This window comes from Rhinopithecus roxellana, chromosome 13 (assembly GCF_007565055.1).
Source record: "Rhinopithecus roxellana isolate Shanxi Qingling chromosome 13, ASM756505v1, whole genome shotgun sequence".
Taxonomy (NCBI): domain Eukaryota; kingdom Metazoa; phylum Chordata; class Mammalia; order Primates; family Cercopithecidae; genus Rhinopithecus; species Rhinopithecus roxellana.
In genome coordinates, this window is record NC_044561.1 from 100,743,380 (window position 1) to 100,759,969 (window position 16,590).

General features: G+C 48.7%; 1 protein-coding gene across 3 annotated transcripts in view; it reads right to left on the minus strand.

Annotated features, from left to right (window-relative positions):
• The window catches only part of VPS16 (VPS16 core subunit of CORVET and HOPS complexes), a 33,211-nt gene that overhangs the window by 9,157 nt on the left and 7,464 nt on the right, over positions 1-16,590 (minus strand). For all 3 annotated transcript variants that reach the window (XR_004052919.1, XM_030915902.1, XM_010378995.2), the window contains exons 2-16: positions 4,285-4,373; positions 3,942-4,039; positions 3,726-3,854; positions 3,501-3,645; positions 3,232-3,347; positions 3,003-3,125; positions 2,815-2,870; positions 2,391-2,480; positions 2,196-2,290; positions 1,965-2,041; positions 1,380-1,511; positions 1,156-1,283; positions 990-1,025; positions 688-796; positions 11-145 (exon numbers count right to left, since the gene is read on the minus strand). Coding sequence is in view for 2 of the 3 variants with exons in the window: in XM_030915902.1 (XP_030771762.1) it covers positions 11-145; positions 688-796; positions 990-1,025; positions 1,156-1,283; positions 1,380-1,511; positions 1,965-2,041; positions 2,196-2,290; positions 2,391-2,480; positions 2,815-2,870; positions 3,003-3,125; positions 3,232-3,347; positions 3,501-3,645; positions 3,726-3,854; positions 3,942-4,039; positions 4,285-4,373 (1,558 nt within the window). In the remaining variant the exon portion in view is untranslated. The remainder of the gene's footprint in view (positions 1-10; positions 146-687; positions 797-989; positions 1,026-1,155; positions 1,284-1,379; positions 1,512-1,964; positions 2,042-2,195; positions 2,291-2,390; positions 2,481-2,814; positions 2,871-3,002; positions 3,126-3,231; positions 3,348-3,500; positions 3,646-3,725; positions 3,855-3,941; positions 4,040-4,284; positions 4,374-16,590) is intronic.

A 16,590-nucleotide genomic window follows, 5' to 3' on the forward strand; every position in this document is an offset into this window, starting at 1 on the left:
GCACCCACACCTTGATGGCCAGCTCTGTGCGGCCACAGCCATAGGCTCGTGCAGCAATGTCGGAGTAAGAGACACCAGGCGTGTCCCCCAGCTTCTGGTTAATGGCTCGAGCCACATCCTCATCTGAGACATCCTTCTGTTGAACCTGCAAGGGATGCGGGGTGTCACAAACATCTGGATGCTATTCCTCACTCTCCACTCCTGCAAGCCCTTAGGACCCAGCCCTTCAGTTCCCTTCCTCCCTTTCTCCCTCCCTCCCTTCCTTCCTTCTCTTTCTCTCTCTCTGTATCTCTCTCTCTTTCTTTTCTGAGACAGTCTTGCCTGTCGCCCAGGCTGGAGTGCAGCAGTGCAATCTCAGCTCACTGCAACTTCCACCTCCCACGTGAAAGTGACTCTCCTGCCTCAGCCTCCCAGGTAGCTAGGATTTCAGGCATGCGCCACGACGTCTGGCTGATTTTTATTTTTTTAGTAGAGATTTTGTAATTTTTGTATTTTTAGTTTCACCATTTTGGCCATACTCGTCTTGAACGCCTGACCTCAGGTGATTTGCCCGCCTTGGCCTCCCAAAGTGTTGGGATTACAGGCATGAGCCACTGCGCCTGGCCCAGTTCTACACTTTCTATTTCCTCCACCTCACCAGGGCCTGGAATCCCCTAAATGCCCTTGGACCCCATCCCACATCCTTGCCTTGTAGCAGGCCCAGTGGGCCAGGATCCTGCTGACGCCCTGTACTTCAGGAAGGCGCAAGTACTCGCATATCTGGATGGCCAGGGGGTAAAGCCTCCGCAACACAAGCCTGGTAGACCCAGTAGGTAAAGGATACAAGGAATGAGGTGGAGGAGAAAGAGGGAGCAGAGTGGCCTCAGCCTGCACGTCAGGCCTCCCACATCCTAGAGAGATAGGTCAGGAGCAGTAAACATAAGACCCCACCCAAGACTATAATGCCCACCCCCGACAGCCTCCTCACTGCACCCTTGGGCTTACCCTACCTGTCCAGCAGCACCTGGATGGTGAGTTGCTTGTATCTTTATTTTCCTTGGTTAAGGATCCAGCTGGAGAATAAGCCCTGCTTGCCAAGTACCTGCAGACTGCATCTCCAGCCCCTTCCCCTGCCACCCCTGGCTGTAGGTACCCTTCTGGCATGCACAGGGATACTGGCTATAGGTGAGTGGGATCCCAATGTGATAGTCCCGAACAGCATTGAGCACACGCAGGTCCTGACACATGTGCACGAAGCTGTTGGGTGGAAATCTGTCCAGGAAACACTTTCCGAAGGAAGCAGCCTGAGAAGAGCCAGAGGGCAATAGGAGAGAGCTTCCCTGCTACCCATCCCACCCCCTCCCAGCCCCACCCTCTCCAGCCCGGCCATCCAGGCCAACCCTGAGCAGACTCTTCTGCATGTCTGGCTGGTGCTCATGTCCTGCAGCCTCAATGCACTGCTGCACAGCCTGGGTCAGCTGGCCCAGCTCCTGGATCTCCCGCAGGTACTCGTCCGCCTTCTGGCTCTCTTTCTGGTGGGGAGGAGTCCAGAGCCAGAGCATCATGACAGAGAAAACTCCCACATCTGGCCACTAACCATTCTGGGTTGTGGTTCAAATAAACTGGTTTGGAGGGGCTGCACAGGCTGGATCCCCAACTCCCTCAGCCCACTCAATCCACCTGAGGTACCCACAGACATCATCCCATATCAGCCTGCAACTGCCTTTGGGGGTCCTTGAGAACTCCTCCCAATAGTAACCCAGACTGGGTGGGGATAGTGGGGATGTCCTGCCCGTCCCTATCACACCACATGGAGGACACAGTGTCTCTTCAATCTACCTGAGCCAGCCCTCCCCAGCCCAGACCAGGGTCCTGCCTGGACCCCTCTCTTGACAGGTGGCACCTGGCTATGCTCACACATGCCCACGCAGGGGCAGGGGCAGGAGGAACCATCCTGGGACTGGGAGAGAAGCCCAGGGCTTTACCTCATACTCCTTCTGAGCCTCCAGGAGCAGCGCCCCGGGGGCCATTGAGGCAATTTTGAAGATCTCCTCGCTGGCCGCTGGGGAAAGGAGTTGGTGAGTGAGGGAGAAAGGCAGGGAAACCCTCAGCTCTGCCTCAACATCCTATTCCTGCTCTGCGGCACTGGCCCAGGGCAGCTGGGGTGCCGATGAGTCCCCGCCTTGGGTTACGTGGTGCCCTTGTGAAGGCCTCACCTGGAACCTCATGCAGGAACTCGTGGGTGCTGCGGGAGAAGATGCGGACCCCATCAAGCTCAGGCACCAGGTAGGAGTCCTCGTCCAGCACAAACCTGAGCTTGGTTAAGGCTCCTAAGATCACCTACAGATGGGACGGGGCAGGTGAACCCTTCCCTCCCCACCCTCCGCACACAGGCAGCCCTCCAAGGATACTGGATGCTCTCAGATGCATCGCCCACCACCATCAGCCGCCTCTCCCAGGCCACCACCACGGCCCTCTCCTTGCTACGAGGACGGCTGCACCTGTGAACAGCATACATACACCGGCTAGACACCGTCCCACAGCCATGTCTCCCACATGGCTGCTCACAACCCTTTGTCTCGGGACAGCCTGTATACACTTGCATCCCTGACTGTACACCGACTTCTCCACTTCCCTCTTATCCCTGCGCCCTCAGCTCGAGGCAGCTGTGGCCCACAGAGGACAATGGTTTCCTTCAGCTGTGCACTGGCAGAGAAGGTAAGATCCAAGCTCCACTAGGCTTGGCCAGTAGACATGACCAATCAAGTAACTGATTGTCCCAGGAAGCAAGCTATGTCTCACCCGCACCCCCAGCAATAACACCCCCATCCTCACCAGACCATCTGCTTTGGAGGTGCCCGGATGTTGCAGTTGAACTCACATAGCTTCTCCTGAAATGGTGTGGGCAATGTCATGGCCCTGTCCCAGTAGTCACCATTTTAGTCGAAAAGCCCACCCACATCTCCAAAAGATCTTGTACCCTGGACAAGGCATAGTACCCCTGTGTTGCCCCAGGATCACACCTTGAGTGATGCCGTTCCCATCCAGATGTAGCCTGTGTCCGTGAAGAGTGCCAGGTGTCGGTAGGTGAAGGAGACAGCCATCTGTAGGAAGCTGCTTACTCCTGGGGCCAGGCCAGGGGGCGTCTGAGGCAGAACCAGGACAGGGGTGGGACAGATATATACTGACTTTTCAGAGCCTTCCTATTGCCTAACCCAGCCCCTCCACTTCATTCCCACTCAGGGCCCTCACCACTGCGGAGCAGGCTGCATGGTCCAAAAGATAAAGATCAGGCCCCACAGCCAGAAGAACGTGTGCCACTCGGTCCTGGCACAGCGCAGTCCAGCAGGAGGGTGCACTTTGCAGACCTATGTCCAGGGAAAAGGACAGTGTTAGGATGACCAAGGCCCACAGTTTCTGCTTCTATGGGTCTTCAGCCACAGCTTCTGCTTTTATGGGTCTCACAGGCTAGAGGCACATCTGTGGGTACTGCTTGGCTATCTCAGCAGTGTCAGGGTTACCTGGCACCTCTGGCATCCGGCGGAGTTTGAGGTCACCCACATTGGCACTGAGGGTGAAGCGGTGGGCCCCTGTGAGGATGGCCACTCCAGAACCAAACTCAGTATGAAAGATCCGGGCATCCAGAACGCGGTTCTGGAGCACTTCCTGAGGAGAGGGGCCATGGGTTAAGGGAGCCACAGGGTCATAAACTCTACCCCGCTTCCCCAGCCCTCTGTGACCCCTACATTGCCCATGCTGAAATGTCTCCGGAAGTCACCATGAAGCCCGTAAACCAGTACAGCACCATCTTCCTGCACACAGAGCAGCTCCTCCTCAGCTGACCAGCCCAGGGACACCACGGGTCCACTCTTCCACTGCAGGGGAGAGAGGTTCCTGAGGCTGTCCTCAGATGAGGAAACCCTGTCCAGCCCCAAGCCCCAGGGACCGTCAGAAGTGCTCACCAGCAGGCTGGCCAGGGGCATGCCGGAAGCAGAGTATATATCGAGCACTGGCCTCACACTGGCAGCTTTCTCCTTCCGCCAGGGGTTCCTCAGCAGTGCTGCAGTTTGAGAAGAGACCTTCTGTCCTAGCTCCCCAGGCCCACCCCATGTGAAGTAGGCCTCACGTCCTGGCTCCCCAGGCCCACCCCATGTGAAGCAGGCCTATAAAAACCAGAAGTAAAAGCATCTCAGCAGGGTGAGTAGGGGTGGCAACAAGAACAACCTGACAGCAAGGACCCAGGAGTCAATGACCTTGAGTTCATTCCAGGGTCCCAGAGCAGATGGTAGTGGAGGGGCAACATACCAATGGGGCCCCCATAGGGTGCAGCAGCCACCAGGCAATCTCTGAGTTCCTCCTTCAGGTCCCAGTCCATGCTGTACAGCTCATATTTCCTGCCCACACAGAGATGAGCAGAAATTAGCCTCATTTCCCTGCATCCGGATGGAATGAACCCCAGAGGAATTCCTAAAGCCTCCATTTGTCTTCCACAAGGCCATAGAGGAAGTCTCCACCCCCTACCCCCAGAGGCAGGGAGGAGGGTGATGACCAGAAAGTTGGGTGAACTGACCACATGCATGCCTACGGACAGCAGGCGAGGGAGCAGAGGGTGTTGGCAGGGAAGGATGTGGTTCTTGGGGCAAGTGTCCAAGGATGGCAGGAGCTCTGGAGCCAGGCAGGCTGTGTGGCCAACATCCAAGGCACAAATTGAGATAGAACTAAGGTGAAGTGGCTGGCTCAGGCCAGCTTTAGCAGGAAATGAGACTCTCAGAAAGGGTCTCTCAGAGAAGAAAGCCTTTCTTCTATTTCTAGTTCTTTTTTGAGAGAGGGTCTTGCTGCGTTGCTCAGGCTGAGGTGCAGTGTCACAATCACGGCTCTTTGCAGCTTCGACCTCCCAGGCTCAAGAGATCCTCCCATCTCAGCCTCCTGGGTAGCTGGAACTCCAAGGTGCACTACCACACCTGGCTAATTTTTGTATTTTTTGTAGAGATGGATTCTCCCCATGTTGCCCAAGCTGGTCTCAAACTCCTGGGCTCAAGGAATCCTCCTACCCTGGCCTCCAAAGTGCTGGTATTACAGACGTGAGATGCAGTGCCTGGCCTATTTCTGGTTCTTAATGAATCAGGGTGTGGGCTTTATACCCAGGGGTTCAGCTCTATGCTTACTGACGATGAACTTAGTTTTAGAGGTACTGAGTTAGCAGTGCCTGAAAGAAATTCAAGAGGAGCTTTTCAGTGAGATGGTGCTGGGAGGAGTCCTGGATTGGGGATGTTAATCTGCCAATGCTTGGCTTATGGGAGGCAACCAAATCACAAATCACAACGAGGCATGAGACGACTGCCATGTGAAATGCTCATGGATCACCGAGTGTGTGCTGTACGGGAAGTCAGGGTAGGGAGCTTGAGGCACGTCATCATACCTCAAGAGCAGGGGACAAGGGGTAGCAAAAGGGACAAAGAAGGAGTGGGCACTATTCCAGGGTGCCGAGAGAAGACAGTGTTTAAGAAGGGTATTGCAGCCGGCATCATTTCAGGGACCTTCTCATTAATGATCAGGAATATGCCCACCATTACCTACTATTTGACATCCTTGTTGTGGTTCTAGGCAACATAATTTAAGAAAAAATAAAGAGATATTTGTATTTTGACGAACAAGCAGAGTTGTTTCTGTTTGCAAATAATGTGATTATCTACTTAGAAAATCCAAAGTAAGGGGTGTGGTGGCTAATGCCTGTAATCTGAGCACTTTAGGGGGCCAAAGCGGGCAGATTGCTTGAGCTCAGCGGACTGAGACCAGCCTGGGCAACAAGGAGAAACCCTGTCTTTACAAAAAATACAAAAATTAGCTGCATGTGATGGTGCATGCCTGTAGTTACAAGTAGCATGCCAGCTACCTGGGGGGCTGAGGCAGGAGGAACGCTTGAACACAGGAGGTTGAGGCTGCAGTGAGACAAGATAGCGTCACTGCACTCCAGCCTGGGTGACAAAGTGAGACCCTGTCTCAAAAAAGGAAAAAAAAAAACAAACCCAAAGCAGTCTAGGGAGCAATGAATACGAGACTCTCACAGAGGGCGTAGGGTGATCAACAAAAATCAATATATTTTCTATACCCAGAAATTTTCATACCATAACAAGAATCGATTGGAAATACAAACTTTTCGAGGTGAGGTGGGCAGATCACTTGAGGTCAGGAGTATGAGACCAGCCTAACCAACACGGTGAAACCCTGTCTTTACTAAAAATACAGAAATTAGCTAGGCATGGTGGCGGGCACCTATAATTCCAGCTACTCGGGAGGCTGAGGCAGGAGAATTGCTTGAGCCCAGGAGGCAGAGGCTGCAGTGAGCCAGGATCATGCCACTGCACTCCAGCCTGGGCAGCAAGAGTGAAACTCCATCTCAACAAATAAATAAACAAATAAATAAAATAAAAATAAAAATGCAAAAATTAGCTGGGCATGGTCATGGGTACCTCTAATCCCAGCTACTCAGAAGGCTAAGGCAGGAGAATCACTTGAACCCAGGAGGCAGAGGTTGCAGTGAGCCAAGATTGCGCCACTGCACGCCAGCTGCCTGTAGTCCCAGCTACTCAGGAGGTTGAAGCAGGAGAATGGCGTGAACCCAGGAGGGGGAGCTTGCAGTGAGCCGAGACTGCACCACTGCACTCTAGTCTGGGCGACAGAGCAAGACTCCGTCTCAAAAAAAAAAAGAAAGAAAGAAATACAACTTTTAAAAGATCCTAATAATTATGGCAATAAAACTATAAGATATCAAATAATAAATCTAATGAAAAATTTTACAAAATCAAGTATTTTCCAAGGATATAAAAGACATGCAGCAATATCCAAAATAATCTATAAATGTACAGGAATTCCAATAAACACCTTCTGCCAATTATCTGGCCGGTGGAGGGGTAATGCACAAACTGATTCTGAAGTTCATATAGGGCAGTGGCTCACGCCTATAATCTCAGCACTTTCGGAGGCCGAGGTGGGAAGATCACCCTGAGGTCAGGAGTTTGAGACCAGCGTGGCAAACATGGTAAAACCCTCTCTCTACTAAAAATACAAAATTAGCCAGGCATGGTGGCACATGCCTGTAATCCCAGCTAGTCAGGAGGCTAAGGCATGAGAATCGCTTGAACCTGGGAGGCGGGGGTTGCAGTGAGCCAAGATTGTGCCACTGCACTCCAACTTGGGCGACTGAGGGAGATTCCGTCTCAAAAAAAGAAAAAAGAAAAAAAAAAGTTCATATAGGGGCAAAAAGGTCATCTGAAAGAGGAAATACCACAAAATATTTAAGAACATTTTGAGGCCGGGCGCGGTGGCTCAAGCCTGTAATCCCAGCACTTTGGGAGGCCGAGACGCGCGGATCACGAGGTCATGAGATCGAGACCATCCTGGCTAACATGGTGAAACCCCGTCTCTACTAAAAATATAAAAAACTAGCCGGGCGAGGTGGCGGGCGCCTGTAGTCCCAGCTACTCGGGAGGCTGAGGCAGGAGAATGGCGTGAACCCGGGAGGCGGAGCTTGCAGTAAGCCGAGATTGCGCCACTGCACTCCAGTCTGGGAGACAGAGCGAGACTCCGCCTCAAAAAAAAAAAAAAAGAACATTTTGAAAATATGAGAACAGATGTATACCAGATATCACACACTAGATAAAATTAATTAAAACTATTATTTTGGCACAAGAATGTGCAAATAGATAAATGGAAGAGGATGGAGTCTAGGAAAAGATCTCAAAATTGAGCAAATAATAAAGATGGCATTTCAAATTGGTGCAAATTGATACCTGAAATGAGACAATGGGCCATATAGGAAGAACCACAATAAATGCTATTTCATTATTTTACTTCTGTGTTAATATATAGATAAATGCTCAAGAGACTTCCATACTAAAACAAAGACAGTGATTACCTTTGGGGAGGGTGGTAGATGGGGTAGACACCTGCAGAGCTGTCCATTTTTATACTACTAGCATACATCATTTTGTTTTATTGCACTTTGCTTTATTGCACTTTGCAGTTACTGCATTTTTACAAATTGAAGGTTTGTGGCAACACTGAGTCAAGCAAATCTATCAGCGTCATTTTTCCAACAGCATGTGCTCACTTCATGCCTCTGTGCCACAATTTGGTAATTCTTGCAATATTCTGAACTTTTTCATTATTATTATATCTGATAAGGTGATCTGCAATCAGTGATGTTACTACTATAATTGTTTTGGGGTGCCACAAACAACGCCCATACATGATGGTGAGCTTAATGGATAAATGTTGTACGTGTTCTGAATGCTCCACCAATGAGTTGTTCCCCATCGTCTCTCTCTCTCTCCAGGACTTCCTATTCTCTGAGACACACAGTGTGGAAATTAGGCAAATTAAAAACCCTCTCACTGTTCAAGTGAAAGAAGAGTGGCAAATCTCTCACTTTAAATCAAAAGCTAGAAATGACTAACCTTAGTGAGGAAGGCATGTGGGAAGCCAAGACAGGCCAAAAGCCAGGCCTCGTGTGCCAGTTAGCCAAGTTGTGAATGTAAAGCAAAAGTTATTGAAGGAAATTAAAAGTGCTACTCCAGTGAACACAGGAATGATAAAGAAAGTAAAGTAGCCTTATTACTGGTAAGGAGAAAGTTTTTGTGAACTATGTATAAGATCACAACATTCCCTTAAGTCAAAGCCTAATCCAGAGCAAAGCCCTAACTCTTAAATTCTATAAAGGCTGAGAGAGGTGAGGAAGCTGCAGAAGTTTGAAACTAGCAGAGGTTTGTTCATGAGGTTTAAGGGAAGAAACCATCTCTATAATATAAAAAAAAAGCACAAGGTGAAGCAGCAAGTGCTGACATAGAAGCTGTAGCAAGTTATCCAGAAGATCTAGTAAAGATCATTGACAAAAGTGGCTGGCTAAACAACAGATTTTCAGTGTAGATAAAACAGTGTTATATTGGAAGAAGATGCCATCTAGATCTTTCATAGCTAGAAAGAAGTCAACACCTGGCTTCAAAGCATATGAGGACAGGGCTGACTCTCTTGTTGGGGCCTAACGTAGCTAATGACTTTAAGTTGAGACCAATGCTCATTTTACCATTCTGGAAATCCTAGAACCCTTAAGGATTATGCTAAATCTACTCTACCTGTGCTCTAGAAATGGGATAACAAATCCTAGATGACAGCACATCGTTTACAGCATGGTTTACTAAATGTTTTAAGCCCACTGTTGAGACCCACTGCTCAAAAAAAGATTCCTTTAAAAACATTACTGCTCATTGGCCAGGCATGGTGGCTCACGCCTGTAATCCCAGCACTTTGGGAGGCCAAGGCAGGCAGATCACAAGGTCAGGAGTTGAGACCAACCTGGCCAATATGGTGAAACCCCGTCTCTACTAAAAATACAAAAATTAGCCAGGCATGGTGGCAAGCACCTGTGGTCCCAGCTGCTCGGGAGGCTGAGGCAGAGGAGTTGCTTGAACCCAGGAGGTGGAGGTTGCGGTGAGCTGAGACAGAGCAAGAGTCCGACTCAAAAAAAAAAAAAAAATTACTGCTCATTGACAACATATCTGGTCCCCCAAAAACTCTGATGGAGATGTATGAGGAGATTAATGTTGTCTTTATGCCTTCTAACACAACATCCATTGTGCAGCTCATGGATCAAGGAAAGAGTGATTTCAATGTTCTTTTCCTTTTTTTTTTGAGATGGAGTCTCACTCTGTTGCCCAGGCTGGAGTGCAGTGGTGCAATCTCAGCTCAAGACAACCTCCACCTCCCAGGTTCAAGCAATTATCCTGCCTCAGCCTCCTGAGTAGCTGGAACTATAGGCATGCGCCACCATGCCTGGCTAATTTTTCTATTTTTTTTTAGCAGAGACAGGGTTTCACCATGTTGGCCAAGCGGGTCTCAAACTCCTGACCTCAAGTGATTCACCCACCTCGGCCTCCCAAAGTGTTGGGATTACAGATGTGAGCCACCACGCCCGGCCTCAATTTTCAAGTCTTATATAAGAAATACATTTTTTTTCTTTCTCTCTCTCTCTTTTTTTTTTTTTTTTTTTTAAAGAAAGACATTGTCTTGCTCTGTTGCCCATGATGGAGTGCAGTGATGTGATCATGGCTCACTGTAGCCTTGAAGCCTCAAACTTCTGGGCTCAAGTGATCCTCCAGCCTCAGCCTCCTGAGGAGCTGGGACTACTGGCGCATGCTAGTGCACCTGGCTAAAAAATTGTGTGTGTGTGTGTGTAGAGACGGGGACTCACTCTGTTGACAGGCTGGTCTTGAAATCCTGGCCTCAAGTGATTCTTATACCTTGGCCTCCCAAAGTGCTGGCATTACAGGTGTGTACCACTGTGCTCAGCCTAAAAACACATTTTATAAGGCTATAGCTGCCACAGCTAGTAATTCCTCTGATGGATCTGGACAAAGTAAATTGAAAGCCTGGAAAGGTTTTCAGTGGTACAATCTCGGCTGGAAAGGAGTCACCATTCTAGATGCCATTAAGAACACTTACGATTCATGGCTGGGCATGGTGGCTCATGCCTGTAATCCCAGCATTTTGGGAGGCTGAGGCAGGCAGATTGCCTGAGGTCAGGAGTTCAAGACCAGCCTGGTCAACATGGTGAAATCCTGTCTCTACTAAAAATATATAAATTAGCCAGGTGTGGTGGCGGGTGCCTGTAATCCCAGCTACTCAGGAGAATCACTTGAACCCAGGAGGTGGTGAGCCGAGATCATGCTACTGCACTCCAGCCTGGGTGACAGAATGAGACTTCGTCTAAAAAAAAAAAAAACCAACACTTATGATTCATGAGAGGAGGTCAAAATATCAACATTAACAGGAGTTTGGAAGAAGCTGATTCCAATCCTCATGGATGACTTTGAGGGGTTCAAGGCTTCAGTAGAAGTCTCTGCAGATGTGGTGGAAATAGCAAGAGAATCAGAATTAGAAGTGGAGCCTGAAGATGTGACTGAAATGCTTCAATCTTAGCACTTGAACAAAAAAGGATTTGCTTCTTATGGATGAGCAAAGAAAGTAGTTTTTTGTTGTTGTTGTTGTTTGTTTGTTTGTTTGTTTTGAGACAGAGTCTTGCTCTGTCACCCAGGCTGGAGTGCAGTGGCATGATCTCAGCTCACTGCAACCTCTGTCTCCCAGGTTCAAGCAATTCTCCTGCCTAGGCCTCCTGTAGCTGGGATGACAGGCACCCACCACCACACCCAGCTAATTTTTGTATTTTTAGTAGAGACAGGGTTTCACCATTTTGGCCAGGCTGGTTTTAAACTCCTGGCCTCAAGTGCTCTGCCCACCTTGGCCTCCCAAAGTGCTGGGACTATAGGTATGAGCCACCATGCCCAGCTGAAAGTGGTTTCTCGAGATGGTATCTACTACTGAGAACATTGTTGAAACGACAACAAAGGATTCAGAGTATTACACATACTTAGCTAATAAAGCAGTGGCGTGGTTTGAAAGGATTAACTCCAATTTTGAAAGTTCTACTGTGGATAAAATGCTACCAGACAGCATTGCATGCTACTAAGAAACCTTTCATGAAAGGAAGAGCCCACTGATGTGGCAACTTCATTGTTGTTTTAAGAAATTATGATAGCCACCCTAACCTTCAGCAACCACAACTCAGATTAGTTAGTTGCCATCACCATTGAGGCAAGACCCTCTACCAGCAAAAATACTACACGTTACTTAAGACTCTGATTATCACTAGCATATTTTAGCAATAAAGTGTTTTTAAGTTACGTACATTTGTTTAGATATAACGCTATTGCACACCTAATATACTACAGGATACTGTAAACATAAAACTTCATATGGACTGGGAAACCAAAAAAATTCATGTGACGTGTTTTGCAATATTCATTTTATTGTTGTGGTCTGGAACTGAACCTGTAATATCTCCAAAGTATGTCTGTACATACTTAGGCATTATTCGAATTTACAACCCATATGCATTTCTTTTGACCTTCTATAACTAAAATCATTGGGTGAAAAAACATCTGATAGGAAAACAGATACTCATACAAATCTAGCATGCCAGTTATCGACGCATTCTCAGCTCCAAATTCACCCTGTAACACATCTTCCGTGGTAATGGTCAGCATTCCTTTAAGCATTTCTCGTATTTTATAGTAAGCATGTTAAGCTTTCTCAGCAGAGGGCGCTGGAAGGACACTGCACTAGGAAGGGGCCCTCCTGTGCTTCCAGTGGTGGCCGTCAGCCAGCAGTCAGGGTGTGAGAACATCTAGTACTGCTCTGCCCCAGCCATGCATCCGCAAAGCATGGTCCCTCAGCAACAACGCAGCCCTTTCCGGATCACCTTCTCAAGCTCTCTCGACAGACGCTGCACTCCAGGCTTCCTGCCCACACCAGGTCCCCACTTTCTCTCTATACAGAGATGTCTGGCCACTGGTTGCATCCTGCCTGTACACTAGTTTTTCAACCAACGTCCTCTGCACACCTGTACACCCAGCCACTGGCTGTGGCTTGCCATATACATAAATATATATATATATACACACACAAATATATATATACACACACACACACACACACACATATATATACATATTTTTTGAGACGGAGTCTCGCTCTGTCGCCCAGGCTGGAGTGCAGTGGCCGGATCTCAGCTCACTGCAAGCTCCGCCTCCCGGGTTTACGCCATTCTCCTGCCTCAGCCTCCCGAGTAGCTGGGACTACAGGCGCCCACCATCACGCCCGGCTAGTTTTTTGTATTTTTTAGTAGAGACAGGGTTTCACTGTGTTAGCCAGGATGGTCTCGATCTCCTGACCTCGTGATCCGCCCGTCTCGGCCTCCCAAAGTGCTGGGATTACAGGCTTGAGCCACCGCGCCCGGCTTTTTTTTTTTTGGCGGATTCTCGCTCTGTCGCCTAGGCTGGAGTGCAGTGGCGCAATTTCGGCTCCTGCAAGCTCCGCCTCCCGGGTTGACGCCATTCTCCTGCCTCAGCCTCCTGAGTAGCTGGGACTACAGGCACCTGCCACCACGCCCGGCTAATTTTTAGTAGAGACAGGGTTTCACCGTGTTAGCCAGGATGGTCTTGATTTCCTGACCTTGTGATCTGCCCACCTCAGCTTCCCAAAGGGCTGGAATTATAGGCGTGAGTCACCAAGCCTGGCCTATTTTGTTTTGTTTTGTGAGATGGAGTTTCGCTCTTGTTTCCCAGGCTGAAGTGCAATGGTGCAATACCAGCTCACTGCAACCTCTGCCTCAGCCTCCCAAGTAGCTGGGATTACAGGCATGTGCCACCATGCCCAGCTAATTTTGTAGTTTTAGTAGAGATGTGGTTTCACCACTTTGGACAGGCTGGTCTCAAACTGGTATTTTTAGTAGAGACGGGGTTTCTCCACGTTGGTCAGGCTGATCTCGAACCTCCAACCTCAGGTGATCCGCCCACCTCTGCCTTCCAAAGTACTGGGATTACAGGCACGAGCCACCGCGCGTGGCCTGGTTTGCCATATTGACACTGTGTGTTGCAGGCCTCCTGCCTGCACCAGCACTCCCATTCACACTGTACACCCAACACTCCAGGCTAAGAGTTGCAGCTTGCCTACGTCTTCATATCCCTTGTGGCCCCAGAGGGTTGCTTCTTGCTTGTCTGATATTATAGACCAGCTCTAACCTGGGCAAACCAACTTCTCTGCCATCTAGTGTGCTGCAACTGTATTTTTCCAGTGAGGTCTGAACCCTAGCCTGAAGACAGGCTCCCTCTTCCAAGTTTGTCATTCCTAGGGTACTCTTCCTTCTCTTCCTTGGCCCTAGGCTATCATAAAATTTTCTTATATCTCATACTTTTTCTTTCTTTTTTTTTTTTTTTTTTTTTTGAGACAGTTTTACTCTATCCCCTGGCTACAGAGCAGTGGTGTGATCAGTTCACTGTAGGCATGACCTCCCAGGGCTCAGGTGACTCTGCCACCTCAGCCTCCTGAGTAGCTGGGACTACAGGTGTGCACCACCATCCCCAGCTAATTTTTTTTTTTTGTAGAGATGGAGTTTCACCATGTTGCCCAGGCTGGTCTCAAACTCCTGGACTTGTGTGATCTGCCTGCCACGGCCTCCCAAAGTATTGGGATTACAGGCATGAGCCACCGTGTACAGCCATATCATATACTCCTTTATCACAGTTAAATAATTTATTTTTCTTTTCTTTGGAGATGGCATCTTGCTGTGTCGCCAGGCTGGAGTGCAGTGGCACAATCTCGGCTCACTGAAACCTCTGCCTCCCAGGTTCAAGCGATTGTCCTGCCTCAGCCTCCCAAGTAGCTGGGACTACAGGTGTGCACCACCACACCCAGATAATTTTCATATTTTTAGTAGAGATGGGGCCTCACCATGTTGGCTAGGATGGCCTCAATTTCTCGACCTCATGATCTGCTCGCCTCAGCCTCCCAAAGTGCTGGGATTACAGGCATGAGCCACTGCACCCAGCCTTTTTGTTTTGTTTTTTTGAGACAGAGTTTTGCTCTTGTTGCCCAGGCTGGAGTGCAGTGGCGCGATCGGGGATCACTGCAACCTCTGCCTCCGAGGTTCAAGGAATTTTCCTGCCTCATCCTCCCAAGTAGCTGGGATTACAGGCGCCCGCCACCACACCTGGCTGATTTTTTGTATTTTTAGTAGAGATGGGGTTTCACCATGTTGGCCAGGCTGGTCTCAAACTCCTGACCTCAGCTGACCCGCCAGCATTGGTATCCCAAGGTGTTGGGATTACAGGAGTGAGCCACCACACCAGGCCAATAATTCTTTATATTAAACTTCCCACATTAAGTCTTCTGACTGGACCCAGACTGGTACAGATGTGGTATAGCGGGAATAGTCCCAGAAGATAGACCCCTTAAAGATGGGATTTGGGAACTGGCTTGGTGTTGAGCTCTTTGTCAATGGAAAACTGATGCTATAACCCATTGTATGCACCTGCATCACAATTCATCAAGCCTGCAGTTTACTGTGGTGAAACAGTAACTGAAACATGTGCTGTGGGAGTGACTTCTATATTTGCCAGTGTGGCAGTAATGGTGACTTTATAGATGGTGGCATAGGATGGATTATTTTGAGTGCACTTGAACATTTACAAAGAGAGTGATCTGAGGTCTGTTAACATTCAGCTTGAGTCATGTTCTAAGAGGCAGAAGGCTTCTCTAATAGTCCCCCCAAAAAAATCTTATTTTAGCCGGGTGCAGTAGCTCGCATCTGTAATCCCAGCATTTTGGGAGGCAGAGGCAGGCAGATCACCTGAAGTCAGAAGTTCAAGACCAGCCTGACCAACATGGCGAAACCCCGTCTCGACTAAAAATACAAAATTAGCTGGGCGTGGTGGTGGGTGCCTGTAATCCCAGCTACTCAGGAGGCTGACACAAGAGAATGCTTGGAGGTGGAGGTCGCAGTGAGCCAAAATTGTGCCACTGCACTCTAGCCTGGGCAACAAGAGCAAAACTCTGTCTCAAAAAAAAAAAAAAGAATCTTATTTCTTGTATCTACGTAGCTGCTATTGCTGAAAATCAAACACAAATTTGTGTGAGTTGTTGAATTACAACAGTTGAATTCACCCCAACACACCATTTCTCATGTGAAAATTAGGGTACTGATAGGAAACAATGAGATCCTGAAACTTGGAAGAGGGATATCTGGTTAGATCCACATGAAACTGACAATTTTGGACTCCCAGGTCATTCTGAGCTTCCCTTACCAGAGGGAAGCCTTCCTGTCTACAAGGAGACTAGCTTTTCCCTGAAAGCCCTGCTAACCTAACTTGGGGTAGCTGTCTTAGAAGCCTCCCAATCCAAGTAACACTGCCAATAGCAAAGACGATACATGACCCCAATATGGCACCATTCCTGGAGGAACCAGCCTACAAGTTGATTATATTGGGTCTCTTCTATTTCAGAGAGGGCAACGACTTACCCCCACTGGAACAGATACATATTCTGAATGTGGATTTGCCTTTCCTGCCTGTAATGTGTTTTCCAGCACCCACCATCTGTGGATTTACAGAATGCTCTATCCAGCATTGTGGCATTCTGCAAAGCACTGCAGCTAATCAAGGACCTCATTTCATAGCAACGAAAGGTAGCAGTGGGCTCACAGCCATGGGATCAATTGGCCTTACCCTATACCCCATCATTCACAAGTGGCTGACCTAAATTTACTGACAACTTGGTTATAGCACCAATTGCAAGACAATGTCCTTAAAGTGGTGGGGTTCTTTCTTATAGGATGCAGCCTATGCTTTTAATCAGAGATGATTACATGGTGTTATCTCCTCCATTTGGGGCCCACATTCAAGAGGTGGAAGTGGGAGTGACTCCGCTCACTATTACACCTGATAACAACCTTACAAAAATGTTGCTTCGGACAGTCATGGCTCACACTTGTAATCCCAGCACTTTGAGAGGTTGAGGTGGGTGGATCACCTGAGCCCAAGAGGTTGAGGCTGCAGTGGACCAAGACTGCACCACTGAACTCCAGCCTGAGTGACAGAGTGAGACTGTGTCTCTAAAAAATTAAAATAAAAAATAAAAAATAAATAAAAGTAGAGCCCTTGTGGTGAGTGAATGCAGGCTGACTCCATGTAATAGGGCTGTGGGACCCCAGTTGGGGTTGGT